This window comes from Astyanax mexicanus, chromosome 20 (assembly GCF_023375975.1).
Source record: "Astyanax mexicanus isolate ESR-SI-001 chromosome 20, AstMex3_surface, whole genome shotgun sequence".
Lineage (NCBI taxonomy): Eukaryota > Metazoa > Chordata > Actinopteri > Characiformes > Acestrorhamphidae > Astyanax > Astyanax mexicanus.
In genome coordinates, this window is record NC_064427.1 from 6,481,799 (window position 1) to 6,501,482 (window position 19,684).

The window sequence follows — 19,684 nt, forward strand, 5'->3', positions numbered from 1 at the left end:
CAACACATCCCACTAGTATATGGAAAAGAACAGCAATAATGGGTAATTATCAGTAGATGTGAGACTTTGAATATTAACAAATGCTCACACATGACACTTATTTATCAGCATGGATATTCATATTACAAATGTTAGCAAATCATTAGCTCATCAGAATTTGAACATTAATAAATTGCTAGTAAATATAAATTTTAAACCAGGCAAATGTTTATCAATTGCAGTTCATGTTGCCAATGCGTTCATTAGTATTTACAAATGTGATAGCAACTGTGAAATGTGAAAAATATTAATGATTAATTATTAATTAATGGTATATTAATGAAGGTTATTATACAGTGTTACCCAATAATGTTATTTTTTTTTAGACAAGCAAAAAAGTTTAAACAATCGAATATCATTAAAAAGTGACTTTATTTCAGTAATTCAGCTCAAAATATATAGATGTATTACACACAGAGGGATCTATTTTAAGTGTTTATTTCTTTTAAAAAATTAAAAAAGAAAATTAGAATATTATATAAGACCAATTGGTACTTTTGGCAGTGTGGGCAGTGTGCCAAGTCCTGCTGGAAAATGAAATCCGCATCTCCATAAAAGTTTTTTTTTAGCAGAGGAAAGCATGGAGTGCTTTAAGATTTTGTGGTAAAACAAAACTGCACTGACTTTGCACTTTATGATGATTTGGAGAGTCCTGTCATCTGCTGGCGTTGGTCCACTGTAGTTTCCTGGAAAATTTTACAGCACTTCATGCTTACCTCTGTCTGCATGTGCAGGTGTTTGGTTTTATTAAACACCCATGGAACCCCTGAATGTAATTATTTACATAGGGTCTGAATGGCTCTGCAAGGCACTGTAGGTTTTTTTTGCAATTTCTGAGCTCTTTATTAATATTCCAAAAATATTCTAAACTTAAGCTGAAACCCCTCACATGTACATAAAGACAGAAGAGCGTTTAGAGACTGTTCAACAGGGCAATAGAGCTCTTATTTCTGCCTCTTTATCATCTATTACTGTAAATGCTTTCAAAAGGTTACATTGTTCCTCATATGCAGAGACTTATTTCCTTGTTTTGCTGATTGAGGAAATAGAGAGTAAAAACAGAGCCATAATAAAGCGATTATACTCAGAGTCAAACACCACGTCCACGCCATTCAGCTCAATACTGAATAAACAACAACAACCAAGTCTACTTCCTCCATTAATGTCAACCTGCTTTGAATATGAAAACACAGGGCTGCAGACTCGATTTAACCCTTTTGACCACTGGCCATCCTGAATATTCTTCTTATATACAGTACTGAGCAAGTGTTTAAGGCTTCTTAAAAATTACAACTTTTAAGATACGTGCTTTTTTGCTCAGTAAATAACTTATATTCGAATAAATACAAAACAACATTTATATAGAAAGTAGTGGTTCTTCAAACTAGCTCACATGGCCCTTTTTAATGAACTACTTCCATACAAATGAGAAATTCTTGTTACTTTTTGCTGTATTAATGATTATTTGCATCTGTTCAAACAGTATGTGGTGTTTTTTTAGGCAAAAACACTGTAATTTCTGGAATAAATGGTGGAATATTTGGGACAGAATTATAGTTTTAGGATTTTAGTATGAGTTTAGGTATAACTTATTTAATAAGGCCATTTTCGAAGTTATTTTATACCTTAGAAACTAACAGACTGTATGTGTTACCGTTTTCTCAAGACTAATGTATGTAAATGTCCTTTGATTTAATTGGAAGACTCCTAACTTCATAACCTCATGACTCCCTAAACTGCTGTTTAAACGGCTGAATAGGCAAATTTGAATATCAATAAAAGGTTACTATATTTCAGTACTTCAGTTCAACATGTAAAAGTCATATATTAGCGATCTATGTTAAGCAGTTATTTCTTTTAAAATTAGTGTCTCTGAAAATCTGAATATTCTATAAGAGCAATTGGTACTTTTGACAAGGTGGGCAGTGTGCCAAGTCCTGCTGGAAAATGAAATCCGCATCTCCATAAAATTTGTCAGCAGAGGGAAGTAAGTGCTGTAAGTTTTTGTGGGAAAACAAAACTGCACTGACTTTAGACTTGATAATAAAACACAGTGGATCAACACCAGCAGATGACTTGCCTCCCCAAACCATCACTGATTGGTGGAAACTTCAAACTAGACCTCAAGCAGCTTGGACTGTGTGTTTCTCCTCTCTTCCTCTCTAGAGTCAGGTCCCTTGATTTGCAAATGAAATGCAAAGTTTACTGATGGTGTGTGTGTGTGTGTGTGTGTGTGTGTGTGTGTGTGTGTAAAACCAGTTTGGTCAGAATGAAGGTAGTGAATGATTTATAAAAGTTACTCAACAATAAGTTCTCTAAATAGGCCTGAGAGTTTCAGGGGTGAACAGAACAGAAGGAGGAAGTTCAGTGTTTTGTGACTCAGGAATATGACACTTTTGACGCTCTATTCATAGAAGAAACGTTAAAAAAAGAAACGGCTGATTCATGATCGACGGACAGTATTAACCTTATTCCAGCAGCTGATAAGTGAAGTGTGTGGCCTAACAGAACAAGTGCACAAACAAAGGTGTGGCCAGAGCTTTGAGCTTTTCATTACCAGGAATACAGGAAAAGTGGCAACTAAGGATCAGGAAAGAGACGCTGAGCAGATCTGAGGGACAAGACACAGAGCAGGAGGACTTAAAGGTAAGTGCTGAGTGTGATTATTGCTAAATAACTGGATTTTAGCTTGTTCTGCTTGTTGTAAGTGTTTTTAAGCGAGTGAATATCTTACATTAGGAAAATGATAAAGTCTATTACTAGTTAAAATAATTAAAGTTAATTTTTATTAACATTTATTTTGAGTTTCCGTGTTCTAGTCGGTCATGTTTAGTGGAAGCGTTTTCAAAAATCAATTTCACTCGTTGACCAAAATTAAATATTGACCAACCTACAGTATTTCTCAAATATGTCACAATATAACACTGGTGTTAAAATGTAACACCACTAACTGTGACACCAGAGAAATGGACTGAAGACCTACTGTTGTGCTACTACTTATAATCTATAATATACCCTATATATTATTTATAATATATGGTATAGTTCTGACACCACTTAAAATGATCTAATATAAATTATTTAACAATTAATATCTTGGCATGTTCTCCTCCACCAGCCTTACATGCTGCTTTTTGATAACTTTATGCCTTTACTCCTGATGCAAAAATTCAAGCAGTTCAGTTTGGTTTTATGGCTTACTCTTGATTATATTCCAGAGGTTTTCAGTTTGGTAAAATCAAGGAAACGCTTGGTCTCTTATTTTTTTTCCTGCTATAAAACATGATTACAAAAAGAAAGTCATTAAAGAAATCATATGGAAACTGTGAAAATCCCCTCTTGTAGTGGTACATAATATTTCTAACCTCTTTTAAATTTTTTGACATTGTTTCACACTCCACGTATATAGTGACCCACATTTTCTGAAATGGCAAAAATACTAATTCTTTTTTACTTTACATAAAAAAATCTAAATAATTTTTCTAAGGTTCCAGGTCATTCTTTATTAATGCTGAAAGTAAGTTTTAAAGAACGTCACGGTTTTAATATTCATAAACATTGTTATGTTTACAGTTTACACAGTAAAGAATAGTGGTTTCTACAGAATCCAGCTATGATAACAGAGAAACTGGCCTGATAAAATCAACAGTCTGGTGATAAGTATTGAGTCAGGTTTCAGCATCTTTCCACCCTGCCTGTATTCAGCGCTGTGCTGTACTGCTGAGCGCTGGCTTTCTATGACTGTACAGATAATACAGTGACATCAGGTGATCCTCTTACAGAGACAATTCCTAAGAAATGATTCACTCTCAGATCAAAAAAGGATTGTGGATGAATCATCTTAGAAACTGAAACTGAACAAAGCTAACAGAGATTCCCCAGATCTGTTCTTTGTCAAAATACAGTTTTTTTTTTTTTACCTTTTTTTGTGTGTATATATTTTAAATTATAAATTGTTTGAAACTAGAGGAAGAAATACTCTAATTTCTTCATTTTGTCTTTGTTTTTTTTTAAGAATTTTAAATTTGGTTTCTTCTCTGGAATTCTTATCCATTATCCCCAATTAATCATTTATTTTCTTAAATTTTGACTTATGTTAAAAATATTGAATAATTTTCTGATGTTTGTGTGACACATTCATATTTTGTCACATGAAAATATGAAACACAACTGTGTATTAACTGCTATAGTGTAGGTTAGCCTCTTATTGATTATTACTGAAAACACATGCTGTAATTCAGAAGTTTACATTCTACGTTTTTTCTTTTTATATGATGTATTTTATTGGTTGACATTCTAAAAGTTTTTTCTAATGGACTTTAATAAGTAGGAACTTTCAATTCACAAATCATGGGCACTAATATTCATTAAAATATAAATATAAAATCTAAATACTTGTAGTATGTGAAAAAAAAAAACATTTTAAGTGTTCAACCAAATAAAGAAAAATACAGAATAATTTATACCAAACAATATTATTGGCAATGAAACAATATTTATCAATAATGACTCAACATTTTAACTTTGTATTTGGAAACAATGACCTAACAAATCAAGAACAAGAACAATTTATTGTGTCCTAACAATCGTGACGTAGTATCTTGTAGTAGTGATTATAAGTAAGTATATCATTGTGTCATAGTAAGAATTTAAAATATATGCAAGAAAGTATTTATTACCATAGAAAACACCTTAAAATAATGCCCTATGACATCATGTCATGATAATATATTTTATATATATTTTATGGGACACGTATTATTAAAGCCCACCATTCACCAATATGTTTTTATTTGCAATATGTTTATATTTTAATATATATGTAAATAATTCTGTGGGTTAAACTATCACATTTTTGAACCTGATATAGGACTTTTCTTTACAAAAAATAGAAAGAAGAAATTTCTTTGGAAGGTAATAATAGTTTTTATACACATTACTGTAATGAACAAAGTAGTTAAACTTCTGTTTCTGTTGGTTTATGAATTTTGAAACCTTTTGTGAGGAATTATTGTATGTAGGTAAGGTAGTAATAGTTTGGTTCTGAATTAAAAAAGACACTTAAAAAAAGTGTCAGAAAGCTAAAAATAGGTAAAAGTGACATAAACGAAAGGCAGACAATAATCAAAAAGAATATAAAACACATTAAATTAGTAATTTTTACCTTTTAAAGTCTTATATTTTAACTGCTGTCTCTTTCCTCTGTGTTTCAGATGTACAGTAACACGTCACATGATAACTACGGGTTTCAGCATGAGGATGAGCGCCCTCCGCCCTATCACCCTCCCCCATACGCCCCCAACTATTCCCAGGGCCTTTACCCCACCCTCCCACAGTACCCCACCACCCCACACGTACCCATCAACACCCACCACACCGTCACCGCCGGCCAACCCCACCCTACTGCAACCCGCAAAGGTACAACCCCCCCCTGGTTTTAACTTTATCCCAGACCACTTCAGTTTCTGAATCCGTTTCTCTGATTTTGCTATTTATAGGTTTATGTTTGAGTAAAATGAACATGAATGTTGTTTTATTCTATAAACTACAGACAACATTCCTTTCCAAATAAAAATATTGTCATTTAGAGCATTTATTTGCAGAAAATAAGAAATGGCTGAAATAACAAAATAATGCAAAGAAAACAAGTTCATATTCAGAAAGTTTTAAGAGTTCAGAAATCAATATTTAGTGGACTAACCCTGTTTTTTAATCACAGTTTTCATGCATCTTGTGCATCATGTTCTCCTCCACCAGTCTTACACACTGCTTTTGGATAACTTTATGCCTTTACTCCTGGTACAAATGTTTAAGCGGTTCAGTTTGGTTTGATGGCTTGTGATCATCCATCTTCCTCTTGATTATATTCCAGAGGATTTCAATTTGGTAAAATCAAAGAAACTCATAATTTTTAAGTGCTCTCTTATTTTTATTCCAGAGCTGTAATAATAATAATAATAATAATAATAATAATAATAATAATAATAATAATAATAATACAGTGTAGACCAGGTTATGTAGACCAGAATGACCAGGTTAAGAGCCAGTCAGGTCCAGCTGGATTTGCTGGTAGACCAACTAGTTTTTTAAACTAAAAAAAAAAAACGTACTATATGCTGGTTAATAGCTGAAAACACAAATCCACTTAAATATATTTAAAAAGCTTATTATTAATTTATTATTTATTTATTCTACCTATTATATACATTTTTGTTACACATCATTATTATTACACATCATTTGATTTAAGTAGCTGTATATATTAAAAGTGTCTAATTTTTTAAGCTGTATTTACTGTATAAGAAAAAAACAAAATATCTGATATTTCTACCAAATCTACCAAGGCAACACAACTAATAATATTAGTAGATATAATCACTTAATAGAAGTAAAAGTAAGTTACAAATAAGTTACTTATTCTTATGGTATGTTTATAAAAATCGTTAAATGCTTTTGCAGTGGAATTTTCCACTTTGATTACCACATTTTCAACCACACTAACCATCCGAAAGCAGCTGCCTGAGCTGGTTTTACAGCAACTAGGCTCTACTGTAAGTGCAGAGGATGGGTCTGATCATGCTGTTCTTCAGTAATTGTGATTGGCTGGTTCAGCAGTGCTGAAGATGTAATATAGTGAAAATGTGAACTCTCTGGATGTCCCTGAGGAACCGGATGGAAAACCCTGCTCTAGTTTCAGGTGTTTAGAGTTCATGAACTGTGTGATATGTCACTGAGTCTCTTCTGAGTCTCTGGGTTTTTCTCTTCTGACAGTGGCTGGGAGGAATCAATGGTTCTGCATAGTGCCCGCCATCATCACCATCTTAGTGGTTGTGGGAGTAGCAGCTGTACTGGTCTGGTACTTCGGTAAGTAACGAATAATCATCATCTAGGCAAATGTAATGACAAGTGGGGTGGTTGTGTGAGCTTATAATGATCTACATGTGTATGTCGAAATTACAATATTATCAAAAAGTTCATGTATTACACACAGAGTGATCTATTTTCTATCATTTCTTTATTTTAATGAAGTTTTAATTGTAGATTACAGCTAATAATAATAATAAAAAAAAAAACTTTATCTCAGAAATTTAGAATACTTTATAAGGCCAGTTGATACTATTGGCAGTGTGTGCAGTGTGCCAAGTACTGCTGGAAAATGAAATCCGCATCTCCATTAAGCTCGTCAGCAGAGGGAAGCATGAAGTACTCTAAAATGTTTTAGGAGATGACCTCAGCAGCCACCCAGCAACACTAAGCAGCCATTAAGCAACACCATAGCAACTGCCTGGAATACCCTGGCAATCACCTAACAATACCATTATTGCGTAATTGCGTGAAATACTACCACTTAGCAACATCAATGCAACCATCTGGGATACCACAGCAACTGCTTAGCAACATCATAGCAACAGCAGTGACCACTTAGCATCCACCTACCAACCAACTTGCAATAGCAAGTCCATAGCAACCACTAAGAAAGGTAATAGCAACAGATATATAAAACAAAAGACCATGACACATAGACCAGAGTACACAATCCAGTAAATAACATAAACTTTACGAAACATGCATCTCATGTATATTTGTGTGTATAAGTTAAAAAAAAAAAACTTGGGGTTTTATAAATGTGTCTGATGTCTGATCTCTGTGCTCAAACAGCCTTCCAGATGTGTGGCACGGGCCAGAGGTGTGGGGAGAATGGACTGAGGGACTGTTCGGGAGGAGAGTGCTGTAATGCTCTATTTTACTCTCTATTTTGTGCATTGTTGTAAATTTCATAATGTTAGAATTACATCGGTATCGTCTGATAGTTGCTTTATTTTAGAATCATCAGCACTGGGCAATTTGGCCAATATTTCAAACTGATACTTGCTGATACTTGCTTATTTATTTGCTTATTTAAGTTTTACTTGATCAGTTTTATTTAACTTGTTAACTTTTTTTTTTTTTAAAAGAGTGGTTAACCAGTGTGACCAGCCTATGTTAGTAATGATAGCAAATGTAAAAACAAAATGTTACACATGTTTCTAAACTTATACCAGGGTGTCTAGTCTCTCTATAAGTTATAAATGTAAATATATCGACATCGGCCCAGAAATCCCATGTCAGTGTATCCTTATATACAATGTGTGAATATACTGAACACCCACTGACTCACTGGATGTAATGCACATAAATGAACAGAAATGCTCAGTTGACAATAAATATGATGACCTCTCCACAACAAGGTCTCTATACTCAAACCTGACCGCTGTCAAAGCCCAAGAAGAAAATAGGAACCCTGAGAGAGCAGAATTGGCCTTGCCCCACATTATTCTAAATGGTGATGTCCGCAGCATAAAGCATCTGTGAGCTGATGTATCAGAACCGCGTGGCTGCGCTATCCTCCGAGCGCGCTGTGATGCCACTCGGCAATGCAGAACTGTATCAGCAGCAGTTCGAAAAAAGATGCAGTGGCTGACTTCACATGTGTCGGAGGAGGCATGTGCTAGTTTTTTTTACCCTCCTGGTGTTAGGGCATTACTAGTGATAAAGTTATAAAGTTAGTCTCAATGAGTAAATTGTATAAATTGGGGAGAACATGGGAAAAAGAATTAGAAATAAAATTCAAAAAGAAAACAGAATAAACTAGGTGTATGACAGGGTCCCTAGTGTCTAATCACATCTGTAATGATAATAATAAGGACATGTGAGTTTACAGCCATACAGGGTGCTGTATTTTTTTTGCTAGTGATTTTATGCCATCCTGATATAGCAATAAATGTCTCTACTTATTTATGGAGTTAAATAATACATTTTGGCTATGCTTTTTGTTTTTAGTTCGACTATATGGATCAAATTTCCAGCTGCTGAGCTTCTCAGCAAAAGACAAAACATGGAAGCCGGTGTGTTCGTCCAGATGGGACGACAACATTGGGAGGAGAGCATGCCAGCAGATGGGATACAGCAGGTCAGAGCTCTGGGTTTGGCTAGGCCTCCTCTGATAATGAGTAAACTCTTCTATTTAAAGTTTATTCTTCAGCAGTCTGATGGCTGTAATGATATAATATGTGGTGTTTCTGATCTTTCAGGACCGACTATGTAAGTTCTGGGGAGATGAAGCCAGGCTCCGGTTCCTCGGGCGGCTACATGGTTCTGAACACTGACTACATTAGCGGGATCAGTTCTGCAGAGTCTGCACACAGTTACCTCACTGACAGGTGTGTTTATACTATGGTGCTATAGATTCATAGACAGATTGAAAGGTTAAAAACATTAATAAACTATAAAAAAAATAATATTATTTAATCTATTTAACTATTGGGCTCCGAGTGGGCCAGCGGAATAAGTGCTGCTACTATGATCAGGAGATCGTCGGTTCGAATCCTGTCCATGTAGCTTGCCATCGGCTACCAGAGCCCTGAGAGAGCACAACTGGCCTTGCTCTCTCTTTGGGTGGGTAGATAACGCTCTTTCCCCTCTTCACTCCAAAGGGTGATGTCGATCAGTGCAAGGTGTCTGTGAGCTGATGTATATGAACTGAGTCGCTGCGCTTTCCTCCGAGTGCACTGTGATGCTACTCGGCAATGCTGCATCAGCAGCAGTTTGAAAAGAGGTGGTGGCTGACTTCACATGTATCAGAAGAGGCATGTGCTAGTCTTCACCCTCCTGGTGTTGGGGCATCACTAGTGATAGGATAAAAATTTTGAAATAAAATTATTTTTAAAAAGTCTATAAAAAAACTATAACTAATATATGGCACTAATTTTAAGTGTGCTTAATAAATGCATATAGTCGCTGTCCAATAAAAAAACTCAATTTTGTCAATTATTTGTTTACTACATAATTAGTCTTAATAAACAGAATAATAGAAATACTTCAATAAGCTCTTTTTACATTACAGACTAAAGTTTAGAAGGTTTTTTATCTCTCCTGTAAAGTTGCTTTGGATATTTTCATTGGACAGCAAAAAAAAAAAAAAAAAAAAAAAAAAAAATATATATATATATATATCTTTTTTTTTAAATTAATAATTTGTTAACAAATAAGTAACTAATAATATAAACAGCAATATTATTATTCCTGATCCTATTTATCTTTGTTTTATTTTTATTGGAAATGTTGTATAATTAGTAGTAATAGTACTATTAATATTATTAGTGCTGCTATTATTTATTAGTATATTTAGTAGTATATTCTAATATATACTAAGGTAGTACATTTAATATTATTATGGTGTGGAGATTTTCCTTTATGATACTGTGTAACTATGTTAGTTATGATAACCTGATTAATATTTATTCATTTATGTACGTATTTATTTATTTATTAATTTCTCCTGCAGTTCTACCTGCCAGTCTAACGCAGTGGTCACGCTGAAGTGTGTTGGTAAGTCATTCACACTTTTTATTCACACAGTTTATTCTTTACACTGTTGAAGGTGACCTTTGCACCCCTGCCAGGCTCTACTGAAGCATGACCTCTGCTGAATCGCTAACCAGACATTATGTACTTATTATAATCACAGCTGTTTGTGGTTAGTTTGCAGTAACTCAGATTATAACGGTTGTCTATAGGCCTAAGGTAGATTTATTTTTCTTCCAGATTTTCATTTTGTAACTAATTCTACAGTTTTTAGGATATCGACACTGATATACACCATTAACATTAAGACACTCAGTGCTTTGTACACAATGACAGCTTCACAGCTAACAACTATACAGACAAACCAAGTCTCCCTGATGCCCGCGAGTCACATATAATCTCCCGGAATTCAGAACGAGTGCCCCAAATGCGCACACAGGCCACAGACTTTTTTTCTCTAATCGCGTGTGGGAAGGAGAGAGTCTGTGATACAGCCAATCAGTTTTTAGTGTGGGCGGGCAGTGTTTTTCCCCCCTCCCGGACGGGATTTGTTCAGTGAGTGAGAGAAAGCAGATCATGGCGGAGGCAATATTAATAATTATTGTAATATGATATGAAATGTTTTTGATGTTGTGCAATTTTTTGTGATATTGTAACTGTCAATTTTTGTCAGATAAAGACTTTTTTTTCCGAAAAAAGGAAAGCAGTGGCAGGGCCTTCCAAAAAGAAAAAAAGATAAAACTCATCTCACCTCTGTATACTCTAAAGTTAATAAAAAAAAAGTCAAATTAATTAATATAAAAGTAAAGTTTCGTTATCCTTGGGTGTGTGGCCAATTTTTTTTTGGGGGGGGGGGGGGGGGATGGGGGGGGGGGGTAACCTCCCTGAAATCAACTTTTGCAACTTGGGATGTCTGACTATACCAATGCAAAACCTCAACAACTACCTTGAGCAACACCACATTAACCACTATGAATATCATAGCAACCATAGTGGAACATGTCATAGTAGCTGAGCCACCATTCCACATTTTCTTTCAGGAATGCACTTTTCATTAAAAGTATTAAAATGTATATTTAACTTTCTGCTTTGAATTCTGCTTTAAATTATACAAATATTAATGTAACTTTTTTTAATGTACAATTAATATGAACCTTTTTCTCCTGCTCTGCCGCAGAGTGTGGTAAATCCACAGTTCAGACGCGGATAGTCGGCGGGGAAGTTGTGACCAGTAGAACCCGTTGGCCCTGGCAGGTCAGCCTGCAGTCTGGCGGGGGGCACCTGTGTGGAGGGTCCATCATCAGCTCGTCCTGGATCGTCTCCGCTGCTCACTGCTTTCAATCGTAAGCTGCAGCACAGACTGAACACCCAGACTGAACACATTTACATCAAATAATATAATCAACAGACTGAAGATTACACAAGATTATCAATTAAATGAACACAGCAGGGTCAAGCACACTTCTTGCTATCTTGGAGTGAGTCTACGCTGACGGCTACCATTAGCGTAAAGCTGCATTAGCATTTCCATTCATACACTGCCTGCCCAAAAAAGGTCACACACTACACTCTAATATTTCATTGGACCGCCTTTAGCTTTGCTTGCAGCACGCATTCACTGTGGCATTGTTTCGATAAGCTTCTGCAATGTCACAAGATTTATTTCAATTCAGTGTTGCATTCATTTTTCACCAAGATTTGCAGCAGCATTGATGATGGTAGAGTCTGACCAACCACTGCACAAAGCAGCTCTTCTCCATGCAGCACATCCCAAAGATTCTCAATGAGGTTAAGGTCTGGACTCTGTGGTGAACCATCTATGTGTGAAAATGATGATCTCATGCTCCCTGAACCCTGAACTCTTTCACAATTCCAGCCCCATGAATCCTGATATTGTGTCATCTTGGAATATGGTCGTGCCATCGGGGAAGAAAAAATCCATTGATGGAATAACCTGGTCTATATTGAGTATATTCAGGTAGTCAGCTGACCTCATTCTTTCAGCACATACTGTTGCTGAACCTAAACCTGCAGAGACCAACTGCAGCATCAACCAACCCCCACATCATTTACTTACTTACATCCAGGTGGAGACTTTTTTTTTTAGGCCAGGCAGTGTATATCGTATTTCTTAATTATGACTTGTGACTTCATTATATATAATGAGTTGTTAGGATTGAAGAGTAACTGTTTATTACACTTTGGGTGTATTGACAAATATCTTTCAGTTATGATTACTTATCTTAGTATCTATAATTACATAATCATTGTGTGAAACCTTGTATTTTATATGCATTAACCAATACTCACCTTACATTTGATCATTTTCACTCACAGTGTATTTTACACGCATTTATATAGAAGATTAACCAATAATATACAATATATTCTTTACATATATAGTAAAACATTGTTTGATCAGGCATGTGACTAACACAGACTTTATTATGACAAATTAACCCACACGATACATAAGGTGTCTACTAACACATAGGGTCTATTGTATGGCGGTCTAACCACGCGCCACTAACACATTAACATATAACATATGAGATCTATTGTGAGACTTGTGTAGCTCATGCTTGAAGCATTTCGTTTACTGCATGTCTCTGACTAACGACCATCAATCATCAGCTAGTGCACTCTGGATGAACTAAATTGATACAAAGGAGGCTTCGGGACGAACAGTGCGGCCTTTCTCTCTGTGCGTGCAAAGTCCTTCACCTACCAAAGCGGGATGAGGACACGCGCACATAGGGAGGGCGGCACTGTCTAATTACTGGAACAATATCACACTGTCTGACTGGACCCAGTCAATTCTTAAAACAATACCACACTGTCCGGCTGGACACAACCAAGGCCAAACACTAGTGGTCCGGTCAGACCTGTGAAACTTGAGCACTAACACGTGAAAATATGCATACTAACACGAGATGATTTTAGCAACGCCTCATCAGCAGGTTTCACATCATTTGGGGTATAAACATGGAGTCAGATCAGAGGGGGGTCAGAACTTATACTGGGACGGCTGATAACCGTTTCTTTGTATGTTCTCCTGGATCCAGTTCTGTGTAATAAATACTTGGTTTGCTTTCAACTTCACTCCACCTGTCTGACTCTCTCTATCAAACGAACACGCAGGGGAGTTGTACCCCGGACGAGAGGTGGGTGTTGACCCACCTTTCATTTTCTTTTCTACAACAGGATATAACTCTAACTATGCAGTGTATGTGTCACTGGATACTGACAATCACTTAATTCACATTCCCTCACTCTGTGCAGACGTCCGCATCCAAGTCAGTGGACTGTGTTTGCAGGATTTCTCACACGGAATGAGATGCGGTCCAGTCCTGGAAACTCAGTCAGCCATATCATCTCCCACGCTGGCTATGATTCCCGAACTAATGATAACGATATTGCTCTGATGAAACTTTCAACACCACTCCGCTTATCATGTAAGTAGATTGTGTTATCTTTCATGATTCAGACAGTAGAAACTTTCATAGACACATAAGCTGTCTGCATCGAGCCAATCAGCTTTTTATCTTTGATTTGATGGCTTTTGTGTGGTTTCTTCCTTAAATCTGTTGATCATATAGAGACTGATATATATATATATATATATATATATATATATATATATATATATATATATATATATATTTTTGCTCTTGTCCACTGTAGCTAGTGTTGGACCAGTTTGTTTACCCAGTGCCGGCCTTGACTTCTCTGCTCCAAGGGAATGTTATATCACTGGATTTGGAGCTCTTTTCAGCCAAGGTATTGCTTTTTTATCATTTGAGCTTTTAGAGTCCTGCTGTGAATGACCTTAATGAATCTAATTGATTAACTGTTTGAATTGGTGGCTTATTGTTACATTATTCAGCAATAGTGCAGTTTAATGGCGGGGAACATATTTAGTTTAAGTGTGTGTGGTTTGGGACATAGCCTTTGCATTTGTACAATTTTATAATGCATGTTTTTGCATGTTTTACAGTTGTTTTGGATAAAAAAATGCAATTAGGCTTAATTAACAATTACAAATCTCATTTCTGCTTTAGGTCCTGCCTCAAATGAGTTACGGGAGGCCAAAGTGACACTGATAAACAGGTCCATCTGCAACAGCCGCGTGGTCTACAACGGACAAATCACAGACACCATGATCTGCGCAGGAAAGCTGGAGGGTGGAGTGGATGCCTGTCAGGTTAGTGTAGAATATTAGAAACACTTATAGCCTGACTGATATCAATGATAACAATCTGATCAGCCAACATGCCAACAAGCCAATAACTGCTTAAAGAACTTTCTTTTAAATGCTTATAAAAATGATTTAAAAAAAAAACGTATAGAGAGCTGGATTTAAACCCAGAAATTAGGTTTCTCACTTCTATCCTCTTGACTGTGTAAAAAAAGAAAGACATTTATCCTGTGATTTTATACCATATTGAATAATATGAGATGCACTTAAAAAATATAATCATAATCAGATGCAGATTTCTACGACTGGGATAAGGCCTAGAAATCGTATTAAATTAAATCAAATCAAATCAGATAAACAGAGTCAGCTTTTAGCATGGTAATCTCTGAACATGTGGCATGAAGTTGGTGTCACATCACATTTTTTTATTAGCTAAAGTATAAATGGCAGGGTTTCCCATTTTCTGATTACTCAGATAAGTGTATGTAAACACATTGATCAGAATACTTATGTTCTGCAGTTTTATTACAGATTATTAAGTGCATGCAACACTTAATGTTTTCTCAATAGATTGTAATATAGTAACATTTATTGTAATATAGTAAAATTAAACAGTAAGGCTGTAAAGGCTGGGAGTAACATTGGCCTGTAAACATTTCTCTTTACAGGGGGACAGTGGGGGTCCTCTGGTCACACAGGAGAATTCACTATGGTATCTGGTTGGGGATACCAGCTGGGGTCAGGGATGTGCTGTTAGAAACAAGCCTGGTGTTTATGGAAATGTTACCTTCTTCCTTGGATGGATTTCCGAGCAAATGCAGGTATGAAGTTTAAATATTAATATTTATATTATTAGTGTAATTATCCATAAACAAGAAAATAGGTAAGAATGTACTTTGACCAAAATTCTGACATCACAGACAGTAAATAGAAAAGCTAGAATTTATTAAAGATTTATTTTCTTTTTTTCCAAATCAGTTTATTAGAATATGCATCATAAATTAAAATTATTATAAATATTTATGCTAATTTGACTGTAAAAAAAAAACATCTTGCACATCTTTATAAGGTAGAGTCACCTGGAATTCAGACTTTCAGTAAACAGCTGCGCTGAACTTGTCAAGAGTTATTTACTTCAATTTTTTGCATGTGTTTAATGTGTTTAAGAGCATCAGTTGTAAAGAGGTAGAGTTGGTATTCAGTGAATACAGTGAATATTATTAACTGCGTAAACACACACTAAATGTATTTTCTTTTATTCCTCAGAAATATTAACTAAACTGGGAGGAGTTTAGTTAATAGGAGACAATATAGAGACAAGTACACTTATCCTGCTGTCAGAACAAAGGACTGAAGAGTAACTCAATGATGTCTGTGTTAATATTTTGTACAGTTGCAGTATTGTCTTTTTCATGTTTTACTTTGTATGCATTATGTACACTACATGTCCGCTACATGTCCGAAGGATTTTAGATGCCAACATTTATATTATAAGATGATATAAATGGGAAAGTTTCTTTGTTTTGCTGCAGTAATAGCATTTAATCTTCTGGAGAGGCCTTATAGTAGATGTTGGAATACTGCACTGAGGAGGACTTACTGTAATTTCCGGGATATTGAGCGCACCTGAATGTAAACCGCACCCATTAGGAAAAAAAAAAAATGCACATATACAGAGCGCACCTGACTACAAGCTCCAGTTGTCCATGTTATATAACATGAAATATTTACGCAGAAAGATGCTACAGAATTTTTTTATTAAATAGGCTATGTACAATGTTGTGCCGAATTTTGTCTCCCAAAGTAGCTAAATAAGTTAAGTAAAGCTGAGCTAAGTAAACAAAACTATAATAAAAAAAAAACTTGGACGCTGGATATTGATCTACACAGATTTCACTCCTGTTTATTTGGGTGAGTAAAGCACTCCAGTTTATTTACAGTAAGCTTAGATTCTCAAATTTATCCAGCACTAAGGTTGGAGCATTAGCATTAGCGGTTAACCGTTGCGGCGCTACACTGAGGAACCCTGAGTGTTCTCGTAAGACAGGGCGAAATAAGATAGCAGTTTGTCCATAGCTTGTTTCAACACAGAAAACATGCACACTACAGTCCGATATACTCCCCTCTACTGGTTGATGCTAATACTGCTCCAGCAGTGCTAGCTGGGGTTAGCAGCAGGCTACAGGCTGATAATACTCACCTCTGAACGGGGACATAACAGTTAGCGGCTAATGCTAATGCTACTCCAGCCTACTGCTGTACTTCAGTGGAGTGGCTTTACAGTTTTTGGGAAAATGAAAGGATTTTAAGTGCGCCTATAGTGTGAAAAATACAGTACACACTTATCTCTACTGAAAACAGTTTATTTAGGTGAATAAAGCACTTTTGTTACCTTACAGTTAGCTTATATTTCTATAGTTTTGATTGAACTGGCGTGTTTTGGCGGAATGTAGAGAAAAACGTAATAACCTGGAAATTACAGTAATTACATTAGTCCACAAAACAGCAATAGTGAAGTCAAGAGATCAGTTCTGTCAGTCCAGGTCTTCTTAAAGTTACTGAATTGAGCACCACTTGTTGACTTGTTGCATTTGAAGGGCTTTGTCAGCAGGAGTTGCACTTTAAATCACCACAATTTGAAGGAATTTGTCCCCGATACAGTAATATGGCCATGTAGGGCCTGTAGGAGCAGGTTATGTCAGTGGGTTCCATGTTGGCCCCTTATATGGATGTCAGTTATTGGCCCCAACAGAGTCAGTGAATGTGACCAGGAGGGCTTAAACATGGGCCCCAACTGTGTTGTACACTGAGAAAAAAACCCACTTAGAACCCATGCCCAGACCCCGAAACCTACCTGAAAGCCCACGTTCCATCTATGGGAACCCCACATGAGCATGCTGGCTGGGAAACATTTGGACAAATATGTGTTTCTGATTTTTTTTTTTTTTTTTTTATGAATTGTATGTAAAATTACTGTATAACTTAATTTAATCATAAATATTTATTTTTATGACTGTTTCTAATCACATTATAATATATTTTTTAATGTTTCTGATCTATTAACTGCTATTCACTGCCGCTGTCTCACAGACATTTGTGCCAGACGTGCAGATAACTGTGTTTGGCTCCAACTATTCGACATGTTTCAACAGTCTCGCTTTCTCAGCCACTGTTTCTGTTCAAATTTACCCAAGCTTTATTTGCACACCTCGCTCTATTCAAAACGCTACAACAAAGCACGTAAAAGGGTGTGATCAGTATTCCAGAGGACTTCAAGTAACTAGCCGCCCTTATTTTTCTTAATGCACACCTAGTATCACTCCATGTTTATGGCTTAAAGAGATTTAAGTGACGTATTTGTATGAAATAACATCATTATTCATGCTTAATTACTCCTTAACACACACACACACTTATACGTAGTCTTGTTGGGGTGGTTGTACTATTAAAAAGGGAGTTCCTCAAATGCTTTAAATGCTTTGAATAATTCAGTGGTTGAAATGTAAACACAATCATTCAGAACGGGTTCATTGTGAAACTGTGGTTCACTTTAGACAAATTTAACAACTTGAATATTTTTTACAGTGATAATGAATGGATTTAGGCATCAGCATGACTACAACACAAATACACAGGCATTCCAAAAGTCATGGGATGCAATATTAGGATTAGGCCCCGTGACTTTTGCCATGTTCAATGGAAGCTAAAGAATACTACACTGACCTGAGTCATTTGTGACTCAGGGTCATTTGTCTGTTATCATGGACAATTCTAGCCAGACACCACCGCTCATGATCATTTGCACCCACTGAACTATCCACTGTAGGTGGTAATGCTTATGGAATGGCTTATTTCTTTTATTCACAATGTGGTTAAACAGTCAGACATCAGGCAGTGTAGTCATAACCATTATATTGTAATATATAACATATTATATTATATATTAATATAATATAATATTAATATAATATATAATATAATATATATTATAATATATAATATATTATTTGTGTAGGAGCTTTAAGGTGTGCTACATTTTGCAAACATGTGCTTCTTTTCATTGACGCTGTGAACCATTCTGGCTTGGTTATTTTATCTAGAGTGAAACATTTTCCCAAAATCCACTTTTAAATGATTATAATTTTTTTTTTACTTTTAAACTTGCAAGCAAAAATGAAGTGCCATTTCCCTTTAAAAAATGATAAAGCATTGTTTTTTTTAAAACTATTTTTTTCACATTGTTTGTTTCTTTATTTAATGACATATTTCAAATGTATTTCATGTATACTTCAAATATTCTTGTAAATATGTTTTTCTTTTTTTATTATATGTTTAATATATGTTTTATTTAAAGCATTGAGGAAAAAATGATGAGCTTCTTTGATTTTACCAAATAGAAAACCTCTGGAATATAATCAAGAGAAAGATGGATGATCACAAGCCATCAAACCAAGCTGAACTGCTTACATTTTTGCACCAGGAGTAAAGCAGCATAAAGTTATCCAAAAGCAGTGTGTAAGACTGGTGGAGGAGAACCTGATGCCAAGATGCATGAAAATTGTGATTAAAAACCAGGATTATTTTACTAAATATCGATTTCTGAACTCTTAAAACTCTTTATGAATATGAACTTGTTTTTTTTTTTTTGCGTTATTTGAGGTCTCAAAGCTCTGCATCTTTTTTTGTTATTTTTAGCCATTTCTCATTTTCTACAAATAAATGTTTTAAATGACAATATTTTTATTTGGAATTTGGGAGAAATGCTGTCCGTAGTTTATCAAATAAAACAACAATGTTCATTTTACTCAAACATAAACCTATAAATAGAAATGCCTAAAAATTCAAAAGACTATTGGTCAAGTAATGGCTGCCCTCTGCTGGCTGTTTCGAGTTTAACAGCTCAGTCTATAGAAAGATCAGACCATGAGGACCATTAATAGGATGTTACCTTTAATTCAGCCTCCAATCTTTTGGGATGGGTTCATGCTAGATGCTGGAACACTGCTGTGAGGAGGATTTGATTGCATTCAGAGGTATAAGGGCATTGAGAGATCAGGTAAGGATGTAAGTTTGTTAGTTCTAGCACTCCAACTCATCACAGTG

General features: G+C 35.5%; 1 protein-coding gene across 1 annotated transcript; it reads left to right on the plus strand.

Moving 5' to 3' along the window:
* Window positions 1-2,402: 2,402 nt before the first annotated feature.
* On the plus strand, window positions 2,403-19,318 carry tmprss2 (transmembrane serine protease 2). Its single transcript, XM_022681005.2, has 13 exons — window positions 2,403-2,685; window positions 5,253-5,457; window positions 6,811-6,903; window positions 7,699-7,770; window positions 8,860-8,989; window positions 9,111-9,239; window positions 10,364-10,407; window positions 11,561-11,726; window positions 13,666-13,838; window positions 14,068-14,163; window positions 14,445-14,587; window positions 15,250-15,402; window positions 15,848-19,318. Exons 2-13 carry the CDS (start codon window positions 5,253-5,255, stop codon window positions 15,854-15,856), a joined length of 1,413 nt encoding a protein of 470 aa, XP_022536726.1. The 5' UTR covers window positions 2,403-2,685; the 3' UTR covers window positions 15,857-19,318.
* The last annotated feature ends 366 nt before the right edge of the window (window positions 19,319-19,684 follow it).

Coding starts and splice junctions, on each gene's coding strand:
- tmprss2 (XM_022681005.2), top strand. CDS start 5,253: ATGTACAGTAACACGTCACATGATAACTACGGGTTTCAGCATGAGGAT. Junction 7,771..8,859: donor CTGTTCGGGAGGAGAGTGCT/GTAATGCTCTAT, acceptor TTTTGTTTTTAG/TTCGACTATATGGATCAAAT. Junction 13,839..14,067: donor AACACCACTCCGCTTATCAT/GTAAGTAGATTG, acceptor TGTCCACTGTAG/CTAGTGTTGGACCAGTTTGT.